Source organism: Papilio xuthus, unplaced genomic scaffold (genome assembly GCF_000836235.2).
Source record: "Papilio xuthus unplaced genomic scaffold, Pxut_1.1 DF828142.1, whole genome shotgun sequence".
In the NCBI taxonomy this organism is placed as follows: domain Eukaryota; kingdom Metazoa; phylum Arthropoda; class Insecta; order Lepidoptera; family Papilionidae; genus Papilio; species Papilio xuthus.
In genome coordinates, this window is record NW_013530507.1 from 837438 (window position 1) to 856370 (window position 18933).

An 18933-nucleotide genomic window follows, 5' to 3' on the forward strand; every position below is an offset into this window, starting at 1 on the left:
TTTCAAATCATTGGAATTATATAGTATTAACCATGAAGCTCGTGACGATATTTGTAATTATTTATGTAGTCAAATCAATCGATGGGTGCAGGAGGCCTGTCTCGACCAAATCGGTAACAAAGCCGCCAGGGCAGATTGACTGGGATAAATGGGATCTGCCACCTTATAACAATGATTGGGCCGGGTTTGTTGATTTATTAGGAACGAGGGAGATCAAACAAAACAAATCGGCGATCTATGCAGATGACGACCGTATAAAAGATGCACCAGGATTCCCTAGTAGATGGATGGGTATGACAACAATTTTACATCAATCGATATTATGCGGATATCCATCTAAATGCATATTGTTTCATTTGGTTTTGGTGTTTTCATGTCAATATGCCACTAAACAGTTCATTTTCATACTAGATGTTGGACCTGGTTTTCCTGGACAGGATCCACCAAACAAAGCTAAGGTTGTTGGTTACGTTGGGCAAGCCGCGTATTGTCTGGATCCAGCTGAAAAAGGAACTGGTACAACATTTTGGTATTTACGGTAAGAATGGTGATTAAAGGATTAAAACAAGGATTAATTAGCCCCAAGATGATGTCGAGGTTTGCTGACCTATATCAAGACGTGGAATGTTTCTCTAGATTCACTAACTATGCCAAAGTTTTAAATTGCTTCTTTAGCTGTTCGGGTAATTATTAACGACCTGTGTGTTAATAAAATTCTCAATATAAGATTGTATGTAGGTTATTTAATATATCAAACCCAGACGTCATCGCATTAAATTTGGATAGACATGGACAAAATACATGTTGTATTTTCCAGATGGTATTATGACCACGTGCGAGGTCGTTGCAGAAGATTCGTGTACTCCGGGTTCGGTGGAAATGCTAATCGGTTCATAGACAAGTTGACTTGCGAAAAGAGCTGCAAGCACCCTCCAACATCTTGTTGCGTCTCCGAAGTAAAGATTGACTTTGAAAAATTCCTAGACCCGTATGGGCCTCCAGCATTTGGTTAATCCAGAATATCGGTCTACACTTCTGCCGGTTTTAATTGTGAATATTTAATTAATAGATAGGTAATATTCTTACACTGAAACAAAATTATTGGTATTTCTGTAGTAAATAAAATGTACTAGAGCTATTGTCACAATATATTTTCACCTCGTACATAAGAAAACGTGATAACATTAAAACGTTAAAGTCATACTAAAAAAATGCAGCTTCAAAAAAGCGACTTTCGCATAACCATAGATAATATTACAATTTCTGCGTTGAGAATGTTTAACATAGCTGTAGGTTTTCACAGTCCAAACGTTTGTATAAAGACATATTGTCATCGCTCTATATGTTAAGACACTGTAAATTCACAGTAAACTATGCATTCTGATACTTACTCTAAAATTTATCGCACTACATTCCTTGTAAATGCACGCTTAGAAAAGTACCATCACATAACGTTTCCGCGATTACCAAGCGCGTGAGCTACCAGGTCTGTGCTTGGCGCACGTTAAAGCGGCTGTCTTGTACGAACTGGATAAAGCCGTCCTCCAAAGTGCCGTCGAACACCGAAAAGTCCTCTACGATGTCTGCAAACTCCTGCGTCAGCTCGTACACCTTGCAGTAGACCTCGCTGTAGTGTAGCCGCGCCTCTACGATGTACCTCAGGCAGGTCTAGAGACAACGAGTTGTTAGAGCAACTATTGGACCAATAAATTTTTCTATACTTCTACTTTTCGATGAAGAATTTAAATGGTATGATAAATTATACACTAAAAGGTGTACCTTCTATCATACCATTTCTTTACTTATTATTATATCTTTACTTTTTCTGTAGAAAGCGAATCTTCAAAAATCTTGTCCTAATATACATAATTCGGATAAAACAGAAATCAATATTTAAAAGTAAATACTTTTGATATGTAATAAATGACATAGTTACCAGATGTTCGTCTCTTAGGGGACTTTTGAATTCTGCTGTGAGCTTTTCTTTTAGCGTTTCGACTCGTGATAATCCCGGATCTGGTATCAAAATAAATATATTTAATACGAAGGATTACAGACTTTTTTTCGTTCTTCTGCTTAAAGCATAGAAAATTACTAAGACGTGTGGAATATGTTTTGAATTGTATACACAAAGGTTTAGTTTCTCTTCCTAACTTGTATTCTTTTAACCTGTATGAAAACAAAGCGTTACCTTTGGCCTTTACTTGTAACATTTAAGAAATAAAAAAATGCAAATTGTCATATAATTTTATTCTGGTTATAAAATAGCGATGTACATTATATTATATTATCAAAATTCTTGCTACTTACCTGTTACAACGCTGTTGACGCGCAGTTTGATGAGCACAGTGTGGCCGCGAGCGTACGAAAGCCTGAAGTGCGTAGGTGTACACAACATGCTCATCTCGCCCTCGTCCAAGACCGTGAAGTTGTTACACAGCCGCTCAACTTCCTCCATGCTAAGAAATACATTTATTATGACAGTAGTCTTGTCGCACTGACATTCACAGATGGACTGAGCTATGCGTTCACTATCTGGCAAAACGTCATTGCTCCGCCACATTCGGAATCATATTTTAAAGTTATGTGTTTGTGTTTTACTTGTGCGAGGCTAAGACGAGGGAGCGACCGTAGCAGAGGTTGTACTCCAGGGCCTCCCAGATAACACGGCGCGCGGCGGGGTCTAGGCCGTTCGTAGGCTCGTCCATCAGCAAGATAGGTGTACCACCGCTCAGCGCCGTCACCGTACTCAGCCTCTGCCGCATGCCGCCACTCAGACCCGACACCATGTATGACCGCGACTGATCCATACCTTCATACAGCAAAAGAATTTCAAATACATAAGTTATTATTATTTCTTGATTAGTACTGGCACAACTAATTTAAAATTAACACTGATGGCTTATTTACCAATAACTTTGAGCCAAGTATTATTTTCACACTCGATATCCGCGGCGGTGAGGCCACGGAAAGCCAGCAATGTTCGCAGGTTCACCTCGCCGCTCCGGAAGAAGTCCATACCGAATGTCTGATGACTGTAGCCAAGACTGTGTAAATACTGAAAGTAAACATGTTGGAAAGTCGGGCTGTTTAGTTAAATCGTAGGTGTGCAGGCAAAACGATAATTGTCAGTTAAACTGCACGATATTCAGTTCTGCCTACACACGTACGATATTACTGAACACTTAAACTGTTCAGTTAAAACTGAAGGGGTTTAATGGTCTTTAAGAAAATCAACATACATTGCCCGGCTCTTTATTAATGAAGTAGCTGTTGGCGAAAATATTTCCTCTCGTGAGCAAATCGTAGCGAGTTAATATTTTGAACACCGTAGTTTTCCCGCTGCTATTTAGTCCGGTCAATCCGAAGCATTCCCCTGTATACAATCAAGTTGTAAAGAATTAAAACTTATCAAACCAAAAAGCGAAGAAAAACATATAATGTAAATCTCTTTCTTACCTTTTCTTAGAGAAAAGTTAACGTCTTTCAAACCAAAGAATTTGCATCTAAGCTGTAATAGGTAGACTTTCCAACATCGACTCACAAGCATCGTCTCCTTTATGGTTTCAATTGCTGTTTAAATCAGAAAGACAAGGCAAATGAATACAACACGAGAAAAAGCAAAAGCAATTTATTGGTAATTAATTGATTTATGTAGATGATGGCTACAAGTATGGACAATCTCCCGATGTCTATCGACACAGTCTAGGAACAAATTTCGTTATTTTATGATAAGATTCGTACTTCAAACTAACTCACGCCTTTCAATCGTGGTTCTTACTTGCTCCTTTTCTGCAAAAACATCTGGATTATCATATTTTCTAGTTGGCAGAGGATAGGCGCGCCGTTTTTTCATCTCATTCCATAACTTTTCTAAATGTTGATACTCTAACAGTAAAACAAGAGTCTGCAAATGTTAAGATTACTTTTATGTTAAGGCCATTCGGTTGTAGAAACGTTCCTTCTATATTTCAGCAACAATTTATCTATTAATAGTTAAGGTTTACACTGGTTAATAGAACTTAAGGTGTTGGTGTGATAAAATTGGTGACCATATACTTACAGTGAAAACTATTACTTGAGCAGTATTTATTAAGAGCGGCACACCCATGCCATCCGTCGAGACTCTGTAAGGACTGAACCAGTGACCATACCCCATGGACCTGTCTGAATAAATTTGTAGTTGGCAATTTGCTTTGTGTATTTGTCGTGAGTTTTTGTAGACTTGCAGCAAATTAGGAAAAATAAAAATGAAAATTACCGCAACAAACATCCGAAGGATAATCCAGCGGTCCTTGCGCCTGGCTACAAAACTGGTGGTAATACAGGCACATTTGGTTGTAGCGTGCAGAATTCGTAAGCCTTTTGATCGACAGCACGAATATATACATCGGTATGAACATGCTTAAGTTGTCCACCAACAACAGAGTTCCATGATGCACGCCAAGGCTCTCGTAAGCGAACTTAAGTACATGAGCATACAAACCTGATGTATGGAGATATATTATTTATGTATTTCCTACTAAGATATAATGTTATAAGTGTAGATAACACAATAAGAGTTATTTACCAAAATAAATCAGAAGCAGCAAAACTACCAAACCGATAGTCTTCTCATGGCAGAAATACGTCAGGAAATATACAAATGTGAAAAAGCTCAATCCCGACATGATAAGGGCAAGTAAGTAGGCATCTGAAAAAGACAGAACGAGTTTGGAACTCTTTTCTTCTTGAGGTTGAATTCTCAATAAAAAATTGGAACACGTTTTATATTCTTCATTACTAACTCATTGTTTCGACGTTATCGAGAGTGTCGTCTTTGTCGAGTACTGTGGCGGCGATGATGGTGCCACTGCAGTGTAGCAGGAGATAGTGGCCCATGTTGTAGAGCAGCGTGACCAGCCAGTAGAGCACAGATGGGCAGCCGGCCTTTACGTGCAGGTAGCGAGTGTACGCCATTCGCTCTCGGTACGGCAGCATTATGTCATTCATCGCCGCCGATAATATTACTGGCCATTTAAACAATTGGATAGGTCAGTCGAGTAAGAAAGAAGGATAATTTACCAAAGGATTGATGTTAATATTAGTTTTATACTTAAGTATGATCTTTAAAAAATGTTAAACTAAACTTACTATACACGCTTATAGATGCGAACATGTAACAATTAAGTTCACTTTTCGGCTTTTTCCAGTCAAAGTAGCCGTAGATGACGCGCATTGTGATGAACGGCTCGTAACTAGCACCCAGCCGCTGAGCGGCTATGATGTTGCTAAGCAAGTTTAATCCAACAGACGCTGAATGCTTCACGCTGCTGTCGTAGTTTAGCTTCGCCTGGTGATCGTCCACGTAAACATCGATGATATCTCTGGAGAATGTTCTCTTCTGCGATTTACATTTATCACAATCGCAGTTATCTGCAAAAAACAAACAATCAAAGTGTGATAGCCGAAAGTTGGTTCTAATTTTGCATAAGCTTCCATATCGAGCTTTTAATAAATGGGAGGGGGGGCTCACGTAACTATCATTGTTTTCCTTTGACAGAGCCCAAAATGTATAACGCCAAAAATATACGCACGGTGACCAGTTTGTGCTTTCGCTTGACGCAGTATGAGATGTGGGTAGGCGATCTTTAGTTTATCTATGATGTCGCCGAGGTCGCCACTGCTGCTGATATCATAGGTAGCAACAGGCGCGTCTACTTCATTGTACATGTTCAGGTCCATTTTTAAATAGGCCAGGACATGTGGATTGTTTAACACGTTAGTTAGAAGCAGGCACAGAGCCAAGGGACAAATGAATTGCTGAAACAAGTTTTAAACTAATTAGTATGTTACTTAAGTTCTTTTTGCCAAGTCGCGGGCAATTGTAGTCACTACTAGTACCTTAGGGCAATAAGTGCGCGAAGAGATTTTTTATTTGCGTAAGAATGATATGAATCATTTTTAATATTTACATGATTTTTCATCAATAATTTGAGGTAGGTATTCAATTGGTACAATTTAAAACTTACCAGCAATAAAAACGGTACAAGTTTTGATAGACTAAAGTCAATCTGCCTCCTGAACAATTCTCTCGTCTGGGTCAAAAATACCGTCCATCTCGGGTCAAAACAGAACTCCTCTTAAAATAAACGAAAGATTATTTACTTAAATAGCAATTGCTAGACATCACTGATGATTTTTTTTAATCAAATTTAAACCTTAGAAAAATATATATTTAACTCACCCGATTTTTTTAAAAATTGCACACTTTGGTGAAACGCATCCAAGCAAATATCGCTACACAACCTAAGACACCAAAGTTATTTAAATAGACGGCTCATTTATTATATACATAATAGGAATAAAAATTTATATTTAATTAATCAGCTTTCTTGACCTCAAAGATTTAATCTCTGTCGAAGATAAATAAAGCTTAAAGGTTGAGAACAGCCACGTAATTACCTTAAAAATACAACTGACTCACTTCATAAAAACTTCTTCCATTGTTACAGTGCCAATCCCAATAGATTCTATATCAAGCTTGGATCTGCAGGCTTCAAGCTTATTAAGGAGGCACTCCATGTCAGTTGCGGGGGAGATTTCGTAGACAAGCGTACGCAGAATCTTGTCGCTCAGTTCAGCATCGGGAGACATCTCGCGCATCACTGAACAGATCTTGTGCAGGTCTGGTAGCTGTCGCGTTGTTATTGACACACGAAATCCCGCACCTTGGGGTCAATTGGTTATAATTTGTCAAATGTAACAAAATAGTAAGTTTTAATGATAAATCCGCCGTTTTATATTTTATATTGAGTTCATTAATGAATTACACTATCATGTATATACGTATCAAAGGATCTCATTTGCCTCGTTGACTATTACTAACATATTTACCAATTGCTTTCTTGAGATATTCTGGGGTCGCATAGCATCGTATTATGCCCGAGTGAAGGCCCAGAATGCGATCGGCCAAGATGTCCGCCTCGTCCATGTAGTGCGTCGACATGATTACCGTCCGATGACCTCGGAGTGTCTTGAAATGATCAGTACAAGTAAAAATATTATTAGAATAAGAAAGCTGCCGACATGAATTAAACAATTCAGAAGACAAATTCTGCTCTCACAAAGAGGGTTGGTGGTAAATGCTCACCAACAATATATCCCAGATCTCCCTTCTGGCTTCGACGTCGAGGCCGGAAGTGGGTTCATCCAGCAACAGCAGGTTAGCTTCGCCGCATAGCGTGCAGCCGAACTGCAGTCGCCGCAGCATCCCATGCGACATCTTCTCCGGCGTCCACGTCTCCTTAGAATAAAGGTCCAACTGCTTCATAACTTCTTCCGCGTAATCCTGCGCTTTTTCCATCGAATCACCTCTCATCTGCGCCACATGAAAATATCAACTCTATATTAAAGACTTCTAGAACCTCATTGGTATAATTAAGTTAATCATATCCTAAGTATTTGATAGTCATTAACTAACAGTTTTGAATGCTACTTACCATGCAAAAAAACATTAAATGCTCCCGGACAGTCAAATCAGGGTACAAAGTATTGCTCTGAGGACAAATGGCAACTTTACGTCTCAAGTCTACTTGACGTGTCAATGTATCAAGTCCGTTTATATACACATTTCCTGATGTTTGTCTTAACATTCCTGAAATGAAAGTTGAATTGATAGATAAAGCAACCATCGACTTACAATAAAAAGCACTAGCAGCCAATGACACCATCGAATAATCATTTATTTGGTAATCCAACATATAAGTTAATAAATACCAGTAAATTATTAAAACTTTCGTGAAACATTATACTAAACTGATATATAAACAGGGCTAAACACTCACGTATATTCATCCGGAGGCGGCACCGACTAGTTTACATATCAGTTTAATAAATACCAGTTATAGGTACTAAACATATAATCATAAACTACCTGCAATAATCGATATAAGAGTTGACTTTCCCGCGCCGTTGTGTCCTATAATAACGGTGATCTCCCCCTCGTAGAACCTAGCTGATATATTATCGACAGCGTATATCGTCGCTCCAGTGTTTGTTCTGTACATCTAGAAAAGTGATCTTCTCGTTATAGTTGTAAGACATTAGGTAAAAAAGCAATTAAACCATATTGAATGAAGGCACAAAACAAATAAAACGTCACTCTTCATATCTTACCCTCTATCATTGAAGGAATTCAAGCTAGAGGTCACAATGAAATGGACACTGTAATATATGAATACAATGGAGATTATTACGTTACTTAGTAATAAGCAAAAATATTAACCTTCTGTAGATTAACAATGTCAACCGCTTGAATCGCTGGTTCCGGAGGTTGCTGGAAGAATTTCTCATAGGCGGGGTCTTGATTGATCTTCATTAGATTATCACATTCGGTAATTTGTGGTTTCTCCCAATATCCTTTCTAAAGTAAGTTAAATTCTTTATCTTTTCACCTACAATGCTTGCAACCGAAATTTTGAAACAAGGTTCAATAATATTTTCATTCATTCATTCATTCATTCATTCATTCATAATATTGGGAGTTTTTGGGTTAGGACCAAAAAAGAGTGCATTCATCATTTTGCCTAATTTAGCAAGTAATATTTAATGATAACGTGTACCTGACAAAGAAAGTGCCAAGGTCTTTGAATACCGAACTTCCTCGGCCTTACAAGCTCCAAGTAAAAGGTGAGTAAAAAGCACATGATAATTTGTAGAAATTGCATGATGAAAGAAAGTCGAATGCTGCCACTCCTGCTACCGTCGTCGAAGCGGTGAAACTCTCCGGACCAAGTGGAAAAATCAATTCCTACACCTAAAATTTGATTAACATTCTTAATACTTGAAATTTTACCCACTCGTCAATACGTTCGAAAATGAATTGGCCATGCACAAAAAACCAGTGGACTATACGCAGCTAGAAACTTATAATTATTAAAAAAGGCTGGAAATTATTTATAGATTTATGGAAGTGATTGTGATGTAACAGAAATGTAACGAATTCTTACCTAATTCACTAGCTACGAATATCTGATGAATAAACCAGATGAATGGAGCGTGAGGCAACAATCCTTTTAGGATCAATCCTATAATAGTAAAGCTTCCAACTTCAATGATAATGGCAGGGAACCACGTGGCGAGGTACACTAACATTGATATAGATACTGTGTACCAAACTGAAACAAATACAATAAAATACAAAAGAGTAAGCAAAGGTTACTTACAGTAGCTTAGTGCAAATTTCTCAGACTTAAGTTAAACACTAGCAGTAATTATTCTATATTATATATATCTCACTGGTTTTGGTGATGTAGCTGAGGACGAAAGCGAATGCGATTACTGTCATGTAGTGAAGGAACCAGCCGGTGAATGTGATGAAGGGGTTTGCCTCGATGTCCAGCAGTTGGCATACTATACTACTGCCCACACCCATCATTAGCGACGGTGGAAATGAATTCACTAATTGCGATAGACATATCATTAACGACGATGCCCCAGCCATCTCAGAGATCTCCTGCAAGATGATGAAGTTATCAAAATATTTATTTTGGTAATTTATGGAATCACAAGAACTCCTCCATCAAACATATCTTTCTCGTTTGGAGTCAATTGGAAAAATGCTATCTTGATAACCTCTAACCTGAGTATTTTAATCATATACGTATCATTTAATTTCATAAGTGGAGTCTGCAGAGGATACGGTAATGGAAAATAAAGTCGAGAGCAACAAGTTAAAGAATAGCAGGGAGGGTTATAGGGCATTAAGTCCTGTTACATTTTGCATTGAGTCTACGAGAAGGATAACTTTTGGTATCCGGATCTATGAGACATGTTTAATTGTAAGAAATATATCGGACTAGATTACCTGGATTCCTGTTGTTTTGTCTTCGTTCATTCGCAGCATGATTTGTGTGAAGGAAAATATGGGGGCAATAAAAGTGACTGCGATCAAGGAAAAGAATAAGATATCGGATAATGTACGATCAAGGGCTAGTTGGTGAACATTACTCCTCAGTTCCTTCATTGTTATATTCTGAAACCACAGTAGCTAACTATATTAACTTACTGAAAGTTGAAGCAACAAACATAATGGTTAAAGGTATAGACTAGCGACTAGGAGGTTGTGGATTCCACTCTGTTATTATCGTAATCCTAAAGTTTAGTGGAATGATGAGAAAACGTATTAAGCTATTAATAAACTACATTTTATTCTAAATAAAAGAAATGAAGGAACGAATGATTATTGTAGACACACCTGCAAATCATCATCTGTGTTGGCCTTTATTTTTATAAAGCTTGAATCTATAGCCCATTGAACCCGGAGGAATGATTCGCTTAGTTCATCTGGAAATAACAATTAAATTTAATAATTATGTACACGAAATGTGACCTAAAAATAATGTGGATCGAGTCTGTGTATTACGTTTTCATCAATATCATATTTAATCAGAATTTCATAAATTCCTGTTGTTCTTTGTTTTAATTTAAGTAGGGATCCTGATCCCTCATTCTTTGATTAGATGCCTATCATAAGTACAATTTGCACCATTTCTCATCGATGGATTTAAATTGGCAGCCTATTACGTAAATAAAGGACAAGTATTTGAAGAAATATACTCAAAGAACAAACTTACCTAAATGTTCGTAATCCCTTCTCCTTGTCATGACTGTGAGGTGATGCGGATTTCTTAAATGTATTGTATAATTAAGATAATCCGGTAAATATTCACCATCTAGATTCTAGAAGGCAAATGATTATTCAATAAAAAACTAAGCTAGATTATGTGATCCTTAAAAGCGAATCAAAAGTAGCGCGGTTTCATGAAGCATTGATGAAATTGAAGATCTATAAAGTCGAGATGTAATAAACAATGTTGGTATGACGGATGCTCAAAGATTTAGTACTTAATTTGTAACACCCTGTTTATAAAACATAATGTACCTCAAAAACCACAAGACCATCGACGGACTGCAATAGATTCAGTTCTTCTTCTGATTTTATTTCGTGCGATCTCATGTAACTGTGCTCCATTTTATCTGTTTCATAATTTTTATCATTAACCTAATTTACTTTTTAAAAACCTAAAACTTTAAATATTCTGGTTGGCCATACCTGGAATAGGTTCGTATGGAGGTATGTACAGGGTGTCCGAAACTTTTTCTATAAGCCTGCTAGTCAGTTCCGTGTTCGGTGTGTACACAAGATGCGGCGCCTGCAATACACAAATTGCTTGCTTACATTCTTTAATTTACAATTACTTTTATTCTATTTATACATTATCGTGAACCGTTGCGCGGTTAGTCATGCCAGCAGAAAAGGAGCTACGAATTGCTTCTCACAAGTCCACCATTTTAACCATAATTTTTTTTAACATTTTAGAATGATCTTTTATTTGTATTAAGTATAAAAAAGCGGTCCTCTATGAGGACTGAGGAAAGGGATACAAAAAAAACCACAATTCGTAGAAATAAGATAACAACGCACCCAGAGTGAAATTAAACACGAATTTGATACTTGAAAACAAGCGACCGGCCCATTGTATCACCGATCAATCACATAATAAGTAAAACGATGTTCATGTTTTTGGTGATTTGACGCAGTGTCTCTTACCGTTGGTGGAGATCTGAGAGCATTGTCTTGTATTGTCGTAGTAACGTTGCGAAATCCAATCAGAGGTAATAACAGGAAGAGTGGAGTGAACAACTCCAATATTGTCATGCACATGTGTCGCTTTCTTATTATGTAATGCTTCCACATTAAAACTGTAAATACATTCATTCTGAGTAACTATGTCCGGAATATGTTTTTTAAATTTTGAATGATTGTTGGCATCAAATATAATGCTTTATCGTAATTTTTATATCATAACTCCTCTGTGTTGTATTTATAGACACTATATTGACAGTGACGTGATATTAAAAAAGATTTAATTTAAGCAATGATAGAAGTAAAACCTCTGAGAGGTTGTTTTAACCGAATTTGACGAAACATCTGTACAGAAGACATCTCTTTCATTCTCATGTTGTGGAAATAGAGATAGCTATATGTTTCTGTCAGGCGTTTCAACAGTGTAAACTGTAAGTCTGTCGACAAATATTGTTTAAAAAAATTACACTCACATCAATCTGACAGCTAGCTGTAATAAGAAGCAAAATAAGGATAGTAGTTTAAATTAAGTAAAGGATTTATTAAATAGGAAAATGGCACGTAAAGGACAAGTATCTATACAAGATACTGTAGAAACGAACGAGGAGTTCCAGGAGTATTTGTTAGAACATATGGATCAGCTTATATGTATGTTTTCATAACAAGATGACAGTATAAATTCGAGTTTTCATTGTGGAAAACGTTTGGACAAAAACGTATTCTCATCCCTCTCTCATTCTCTTGGAGAGAGAAAGATGAAACTAGGCTTTTGTATGTTTTCGGTTGTAGAAACTCATGGTAATCTATATATAAGATAGTGGTACAGAGCCAAACCTTGCTAAATCTTTTAGATTTTTTATAACTTCTTTGTCTTTCTATTTTACGAGTGCCATGTTCTTATTTCCTAAGGCCTGGCCTAATCACCCTTAACTTAGGGTAGGCTCCGAGCCCCTCTGTGGGGACGTATAGTGAGCTGATGATGATGTTTGCATTTAGAATTTGCGTATGTGCACCTACCAAATTTTTGTTAAATACGGTTTTGTTCATCACACAATTATTCATTTGATGTTTGCTTCAGGTATGGAAGTGTACTCAGACTTCTGCGGCCCATGCCTGGCCACCAATAATGCTATCAGGAAGGGCAAGCTAGAAATAGGCCAAGATAGGATAGCTATGGGAAAGGTATTAAAATATTTTTCGTCTTTTTGTGAAATTGAGACATATTATTGTCAAGTAACCTCTACTGTGAGCAATTAAGTCCCCTAATATATATATTTTTTAGGCATTGGCTGACCAAATAGATGTCTTAGTAAGGTTTAGAGGCAAGAGCGAACCAGTCTTTCTTTTTATAGTTGTAAGTATAAATCATGAGATATAAATTATCCGATATGGGGCAGTCAGAAAAAAAAGTTTGCAGGCAAAGTGCGTGTCTGTGCATGGAACAGTGTTTGTTAATATTTTACCCAAAGATTTTTAGCGCCCCCAAGGTACATGCTATATTCTTCGTTTCTTAGGCGCGTGTTATTGCCTTTAGGGTTAGCAACCTGGCCGCGGACGAGAGCGAAAGCGTGCCCGTGGTCCCGTCCCGATGCGTTGGAGGAACAGAGGGGTTTAGTGGGTATGCCTCCGCTATGGAGGAGAATCCCACATAACTACCGCGTCCCCCCTGGGGCGCGGAGTATGCATAAAGCATTCCCCTCTAAAAAAAAAAGGGTTAGCAACCTATATGAATTTCGCAGAAGGGTAAGCTGACGCGGGCTATGTTCGGCGCAAACGGCATCGAGCTCTGCCGAATCATCGAGGAGGAGCTCGCCTTCATGAAGCAGGAGTTGGAGACCGGCATAGAGCGACCCAAGCAGCCCATTGAAGAACTTCTGCCTGAAGAGTCTGTACGTTATACAATACTCTTAAAAAGGAATTGCAAATTTTGTGGAAAAATTTTCTGAGCTGACAAAATCTACAATCTACAAAGAAGAGCGTTAAATGCAACCAGGGTATGACAATAGGTTTACTCATTTTTAGAAATATTTTAAACAACTGTAATTTAACACAGGAAAAGATAGAAATGGAATTAAAGCAAGAAGAAGAAGCACATCAGGCGAGAGAACGTATACGCATCCTAACGCTGGCCGCCCGCAAGAAGAGAGTTGCCGAGAGGATGGCCAAGGACCTCACGCAGCTCAACTACATCATATACTGGCCACACTGCCACCAAGCGCATGTCGATCTTTACGAGAAATGGGATCTTATTAGTACGTTTTCAGTTTATGATATCTGTAAAGAGGAGATGCCAATATTGAAAGAATACTCTATCGAAAAAATAAAATTGCTTTCCTACTGGAAGATATTTCTAGGTTTTAGCTAGGTTATGTATGAATTATTAGTAAATCTATGAATACATATCAGACATCCAGGTGGGCGCTAAGGAGACTATACAGCTGACGGAGGAGATGGTGCCCGAGGCGTTGTACATGAGCGACGTGGAGCCGAACGAGGCCTGTGTGCACGCTCTGCTCTCCGGCGAGGTGCTCGTCGTGCTCTTCAAAATGTTTGACACAGATACAAGGAACTTTGTCAGTACGTGATTTATTGATGATGTACCTACTATTACCCAATACATGAACACTCTGATCTACAGAAGACATAATACAAAATTTGTTGACAAGTAATTACGAGGATAATGACTTATACATATTAGCTAGTCTCAAAATGTGAAGTGAACGAATGAAAACTGTTAAATTGCTAGTAATGACAATGTATTTCTAAAGAGCTACTCCGATACACGTTGTACGAGGAGATTCCGGTACCGAAGGAAGATGTGCCGCCGGAGAAGCAGGTGCCGCTAGTGCCAGCCTATGAACGCTATGCCGCCGTCAGCAAGACAGCGCGTGAGGTGCGTCGACAGCGCTACGAGGCCAAGCTCGAGAAACTGGTAAGTCACAACAGTGGTCTTAGATAACTATGATATACTCTACAAAACAACTTTATTTTTTATGTACAATATTTAAGCGTTTAGAAAAAGAAGAACAGGAAAGATTAGCAGCAGAGCAAGCACGGCTAGCCCGAGAGGCAGAAGAGGAGAGATTGTTCCAGGAGAAGAAGCGGAAGGAAGAGGAGAGGATGGCTAGGATACAAGCTGGGGTAAGTCGCCTAACAACATTCAATATAACTACGCATTACGTAAATAAATACAAGAGGTGGTGCCAGTGGAGATAGACTTGGTGACGTGTGGTGGACGTTGATAAAAAAGTCCAAATTTCGAACTGTTAAAATTGGTTAAAAATAAAAGGACCCTTGTAACTTGACAGTTGCCTGCTGAGCCTGAACCGGAACCGGGCGAGGAAGAGGTAGAAGGGGAAGGTGTTGGAGAAGAAATCGTTGAGGAAGAAGCTCCGGAGGTTGTGGAAGAAGTAAATAAGATTTTATTTATTTTTTGTAGTCAAACTTATGTAAGAAATGGAAATAGAAAAGGCAAATTATTTTCAAAACTTTAGAAATAGATACGATTTAATTGTCTACCGGTTATTGCGTTCAGAAATCAAGTATAGATTTTTCTATCTCCAGGAGCAAGAAGACCATGAGAAGGTGGTGGAAGAAGAGGAGGTTTTCCACTCCGATGTGTCGGTGGAGGGAGAGGACTACATTCCTCCGGGAGGACTGTTCGTGCCGGGACTATACGCGCCACCTAACGAACTGGCAAAAGCTAATGGACTTGCTTTCTTTTTTCCTAAAGTAATTTCTGCGTGCATAATTAATAGAATGTAGAGACTAATTAACACTGGACTTTAAACTAACCTCAGTTTAGTTATTCTGCGTCTCCTTCATTTAATGACATAATAACTTTGTTGCTTGTGTTCTTTCATATGTAGGTGGTGCAGCAGATAACTACGCTGGAGTCGGAACATCTGCCGCCGCACGTGCTAGTTATGTTCTCTGTGGACAAGCGGCACGAGGTAAAAGATGCCATGAAGCAGTTCCCAGGAGATATCATACAGGTCATTTCACAGATATCAACGTGTAATCAATTCTAAAATCTTTGATTACTTATTTCATTCGTTACTTATTTACATAAATTTGACTCAACTAGAGTAGCATCAGCAACTTTAGATCCTGCACGAATGATTCCCTTGGTCGGTAGAATATCACGACCAAGCCGAAGATAAGCGTAAAGTCGAAGTAATTTCGCCTTTCGTCTGTTGAATGTTTGTTGTTATAATATTTATAACCTAATTTATTAATATAACTAGAACAGATGATTTAAATTGTTTTATAGGCTGGTATTTTTATGGGAGAAGACCCTTACGCTATGGAGCACGTCGCATTCACCATAAAGCAGTACGACCAGTTGACGAGGCTGAGGAAACAGTAAGTTTTTACAGTTTATTTGCCGTTTAATTCTTTCGGCGGTTCAAGGTCACTTAGACCGCTGAACTTGCAATAGCCGCAAATAGGAGTAGCTAGTGATGTAACTAATAATTGTTACTACATTAACACGTTCAATGCTAATACGATTTTATTGGAAATCTTAGCAGTGAATGTGTTAAAAAGCTACAATTTATCACCAACAGTCGTGACCGTTTAGCGCTGATGGTCTCTCGGAAGCGTAGCAATGCTCTTCTGACCCTGGCGGGGCTGAACCCGTGTTATATAAGCAGCGATTTAGAGTCTGGCGAGAGAGACTGCCTGGCAATGTTCCCTGTGGGCTACGGTGATGAATATGTTGAGGAGGAGAGTGTCGTCGAAGAGGAACAGGTTGTGGTAAGGATTTCGTTTCAACTACTCTTGTTACTTAAGCATTTTAGTCTTGGTCTAGGACCTTTTTATTAAGAACGTAGTTTGCTTTGGACAGTATTAAAATGAATTGTCATTTGGATTAATAAGGTGTTTAGTTCTCTTAGAAAACGTAAATCTGATTTTATATTATGATATTAAAGTGCTCTAAATTTATCCTTCACACAGTTACAGTTTTTCATTGATGTTTGTTGAGAGATATTTATCTTTTAATTTTGAAATATTTAACAGGAAGTGATACCACCATCTGAACCGGAACCGGAACCAGAGCCAGATGCGGGACCTGAACCTGATGTATGTTTTAAAAGTTTTGATTATTCTTTGATTTTTTACAAGATGAGCAAATATTATTATATAAAAATTGTTTTTTTTTCAGCATGAAGACGATGACGAAGAGGATCACGGTGACGATTGAAATTATTGATGTAACGAATTTCATTTATTCATTAAAAATGTTACTTGACGTATTTGTACCTATTTTTAATTACGTTAATACTTCATTATGTTTATACTAGTTGTTGCCCGCAACTCTGTCCGCACGGAGTGAACAAAAAAAAATTAGTAGTCTATGTTTTCTTCCAGGCTATGTTCTACATATATGCCAAATTTTTAGTAAAATCCGTGCAGTTGTTCTAGAGATACCTTCTAACAAACATCCATCTAACCAGTGGCATTTATATTATTGGTAAGATTGAGTTCAAGTAGCAATATTGTGTCCAAATTATTGGCATATAAGACGACTTTAAATAAATAAAACAACAAAATAGCTCAAGCAATGATTTTTATTTTGTAAAACACACAACAAATAACAATTATCTCAATTGTTTTTATTTTAAGGAATGGCTTGGGAATGTAAAACTTAAAATTAATATTTAATATAATACTTTTATTTAGTACATTTGTAAACATTTTGAAGCTGATACTGATAACGATACACTTAAATATTAAATAAATAATAAACTATAATATTTTAATTATCAAAGCATCATAATGGTCGTAAAAATCTTAAGGTCTCTCTCTGGTTTAAAAAGTTAATCTCACATAAACGTATTTTCTTAAGCTAAGGATCTGTTTCGCAATGTCTAAGTAAAGTGCTGAAATAACAAACAAACTAATTGACACATAATACTTCGTCTCAGTCTAAAAATAGTTTGTGTTTGACAGCGTATTTAGACACTGGCTGGCGGCCGCAATTCCATCAGCGCGGAATTAAAAAAAAAATTGTAGTCTATGCCTTCTTATGTTATTATATTATGACTATGTTCTACATCAATGTCAAATTTCAGCGGGAACCACGCAGCCGTTCTGGATATACCTTCAAACAAACATCCATCTAAACATTCGCATTTATAATATTAGTAAGATTGTGAAAGACCAACGATTACTTTATTTGACCAATAAGTTCCAAGTAGCTTATTCTTCTTCTGTAAGATGTGAAACGCGAACAATTTTGCTATAAAGTATTGTGTCGGTTAATTTATTTCTTAGTAAGTTATCCAGCACTTTACTTATACATTGTGAAATTTTATATACAAAATAGCATTTTTAATATTATTTAACACCTCGATGAAATGGCGGGAAATCATAGATGGGCAATTTTTTTTCGACCGATAAATCTATTTTTTTAAAGATTGTATGATTTAGCTTTGGTTTTGAATAATACGTTATCAAAAAATTCTCTTGCACTTCTATTTTCCCTTAATTTGATCTATGAAAATACAATAATAGAACTATTTTTATTCTAAGTCCTAATAGAACCATCTTGATAATTCAGTGAGATGTTAAATTATTTTAATAGAATAATACGTATAAAGTTTTATGAGCAAAAGTTGCGATTGAGCTCACAATTACTGAATACATTAAAATATACACTTTATAAACATCGCAATAAGATTAATTTTACAATAATTATGCCAAATCACAAGCAGAGGGCGTAGCACGAAGATTTGCAAGAAAGTATTCGTAATTTCATTTACCGCCGAAAATTTGTATTACATTCATATCGGGCGTTAAGTACTCATGCAAATTTTGCCATTATTTGTCAAAGAAATTACGAAAACGCATATCGCAAATATTCATGATAGACCCTTAGATATAGTGTAATATAAGAGTGTAGAGTGTAAATGTCTCATTCGCACCGAATATACGGAAAACCATAGCATTTAAATAAGTTATTGAATTCATTTACTTATAGTAATTTATACGTTTTTATGTAACTAAACATGAGATCTTTTATTTTTTCTTTTAGTGTATCATGTTACGTATTTGTGTTTGTTAGGCGCTAAGGTAAATTTTGAGGTTAGAAAAATTATAATTTATATTTTTACAAAGGTAATAATAACATACATATATCCGTGTTAAGTTCACTTATATACAACTGTAAGGGTAAATAGTAATTCTATTTATTCAAATCTCTACTAACAGAATGACAGAAAAGCATAACCTAAAATTTTATTTTATTATCGTCCTTATAATGGCAAATCCATGTATTCTGTATCAGAACTCAATGATAT

General features: G+C 37.1%; 3 protein-coding genes across 5 annotated transcripts; 2 read left to right on the forward strand and 1 right to left on the reverse strand.

Annotated features, from left to right (window-relative positions):
• The first annotated feature begins 28 nt into the window (after window positions 1-28).
• LOC106114165 (uncharacterized) lies at window positions 29-1086 on the forward strand. Of its 2 annotated transcripts, none has more exons than XM_013307263.1 (3): window positions 29-291; window positions 412-538; window positions 818-1086. In XM_013307263.1, the coding sequence occupies exons 1-3, from the start codon at window positions 33-35 to the stop codon at window positions 1011-1013; spliced, it is 582 nt and encodes a 193-aa protein (XP_013162717.1). In that variant the 5' UTR covers window positions 29-32; the 3' UTR covers window positions 1014-1086. The 2 variants fall into 2 exon arrangements, with proteins under 2 accessions (XP_013162717.1, XP_013162718.1); XM_013307264.1 differs by having other exon boundaries at window positions 412-516.
• Window positions 1087-1144: 58 nt separating this feature from the next.
• Window positions 1145-11913, reverse strand: LOC106114525 (ATP-binding cassette sub-family A member 12-like). Its single transcript, XM_013307770.1, has 31 exons — window positions 11594-11913; window positions 11096-11195; window positions 10925-11019; window positions 10617-10722; window positions 10238-10326; window positions 9848-10015; window positions 9280-9496; window positions 8991-9158; window positions 8604-8797; window positions 8267-8404; window positions 7916-8048; window positions 7482-7636; window positions 7133-7360; window positions 6877-7015; window positions 6467-6710; window positions 6227-6288; window positions 6012-6121; window positions 5577-5802; window positions 5134-5415; window positions 4788-5009; window positions 4571-4693; window positions 4262-4486; window positions 4064-4167; window positions 3760-3907; window positions 3460-3573; window positions 3243-3376; window positions 2911-3058; window positions 2602-2812; window positions 2311-2459; window positions 1937-2016; window positions 1145-1668 (listed from the first exon to the last, which is right to left on the reverse strand). Exons 1-31 carry the CDS (start codon window positions 11759-11761, stop codon window positions 1480-1482), a joined length of 4869 nt encoding a protein of 1622 aa, XP_013163224.1. The 5' UTR covers window positions 11762-11913; the 3' UTR covers window positions 1145-1479.
• A 201-nt stretch (window positions 11914-12114) lies between these two features.
• On the forward strand, window positions 12115-16864 carry LOC106114146 (uncharacterized). Of its 2 annotated transcripts, none has more exons than XM_013307240.1 (15): window positions 12115-12277; window positions 12708-12811; window positions 12912-12983; window positions 13369-13518; window positions 13683-13881; window positions 14036-14206; window positions 14398-14561; window positions 14639-14770; window positions 14938-15039; window positions 15194-15361; window positions 15499-15624; window positions 15903-15994; window positions 16198-16387; window positions 16652-16714; window positions 16797-16864. In XM_013307240.1, exons 1-15 carry the CDS (start codon window positions 12184-12186, stop codon window positions 16833-16835), a joined length of 1866 nt encoding a protein of 621 aa, XP_013162694.1. In that variant the 5' UTR covers window positions 12115-12183; the 3' UTR covers window positions 16836-16864. The 2 variants fall into 2 exon arrangements, with proteins under 2 accessions (XP_013162694.1, XP_013162696.1); XM_013307242.1 differs by having other exon boundaries at window positions 15499-15582.
• Window positions 16865-18933: the final 2069 nt, after the last annotated feature.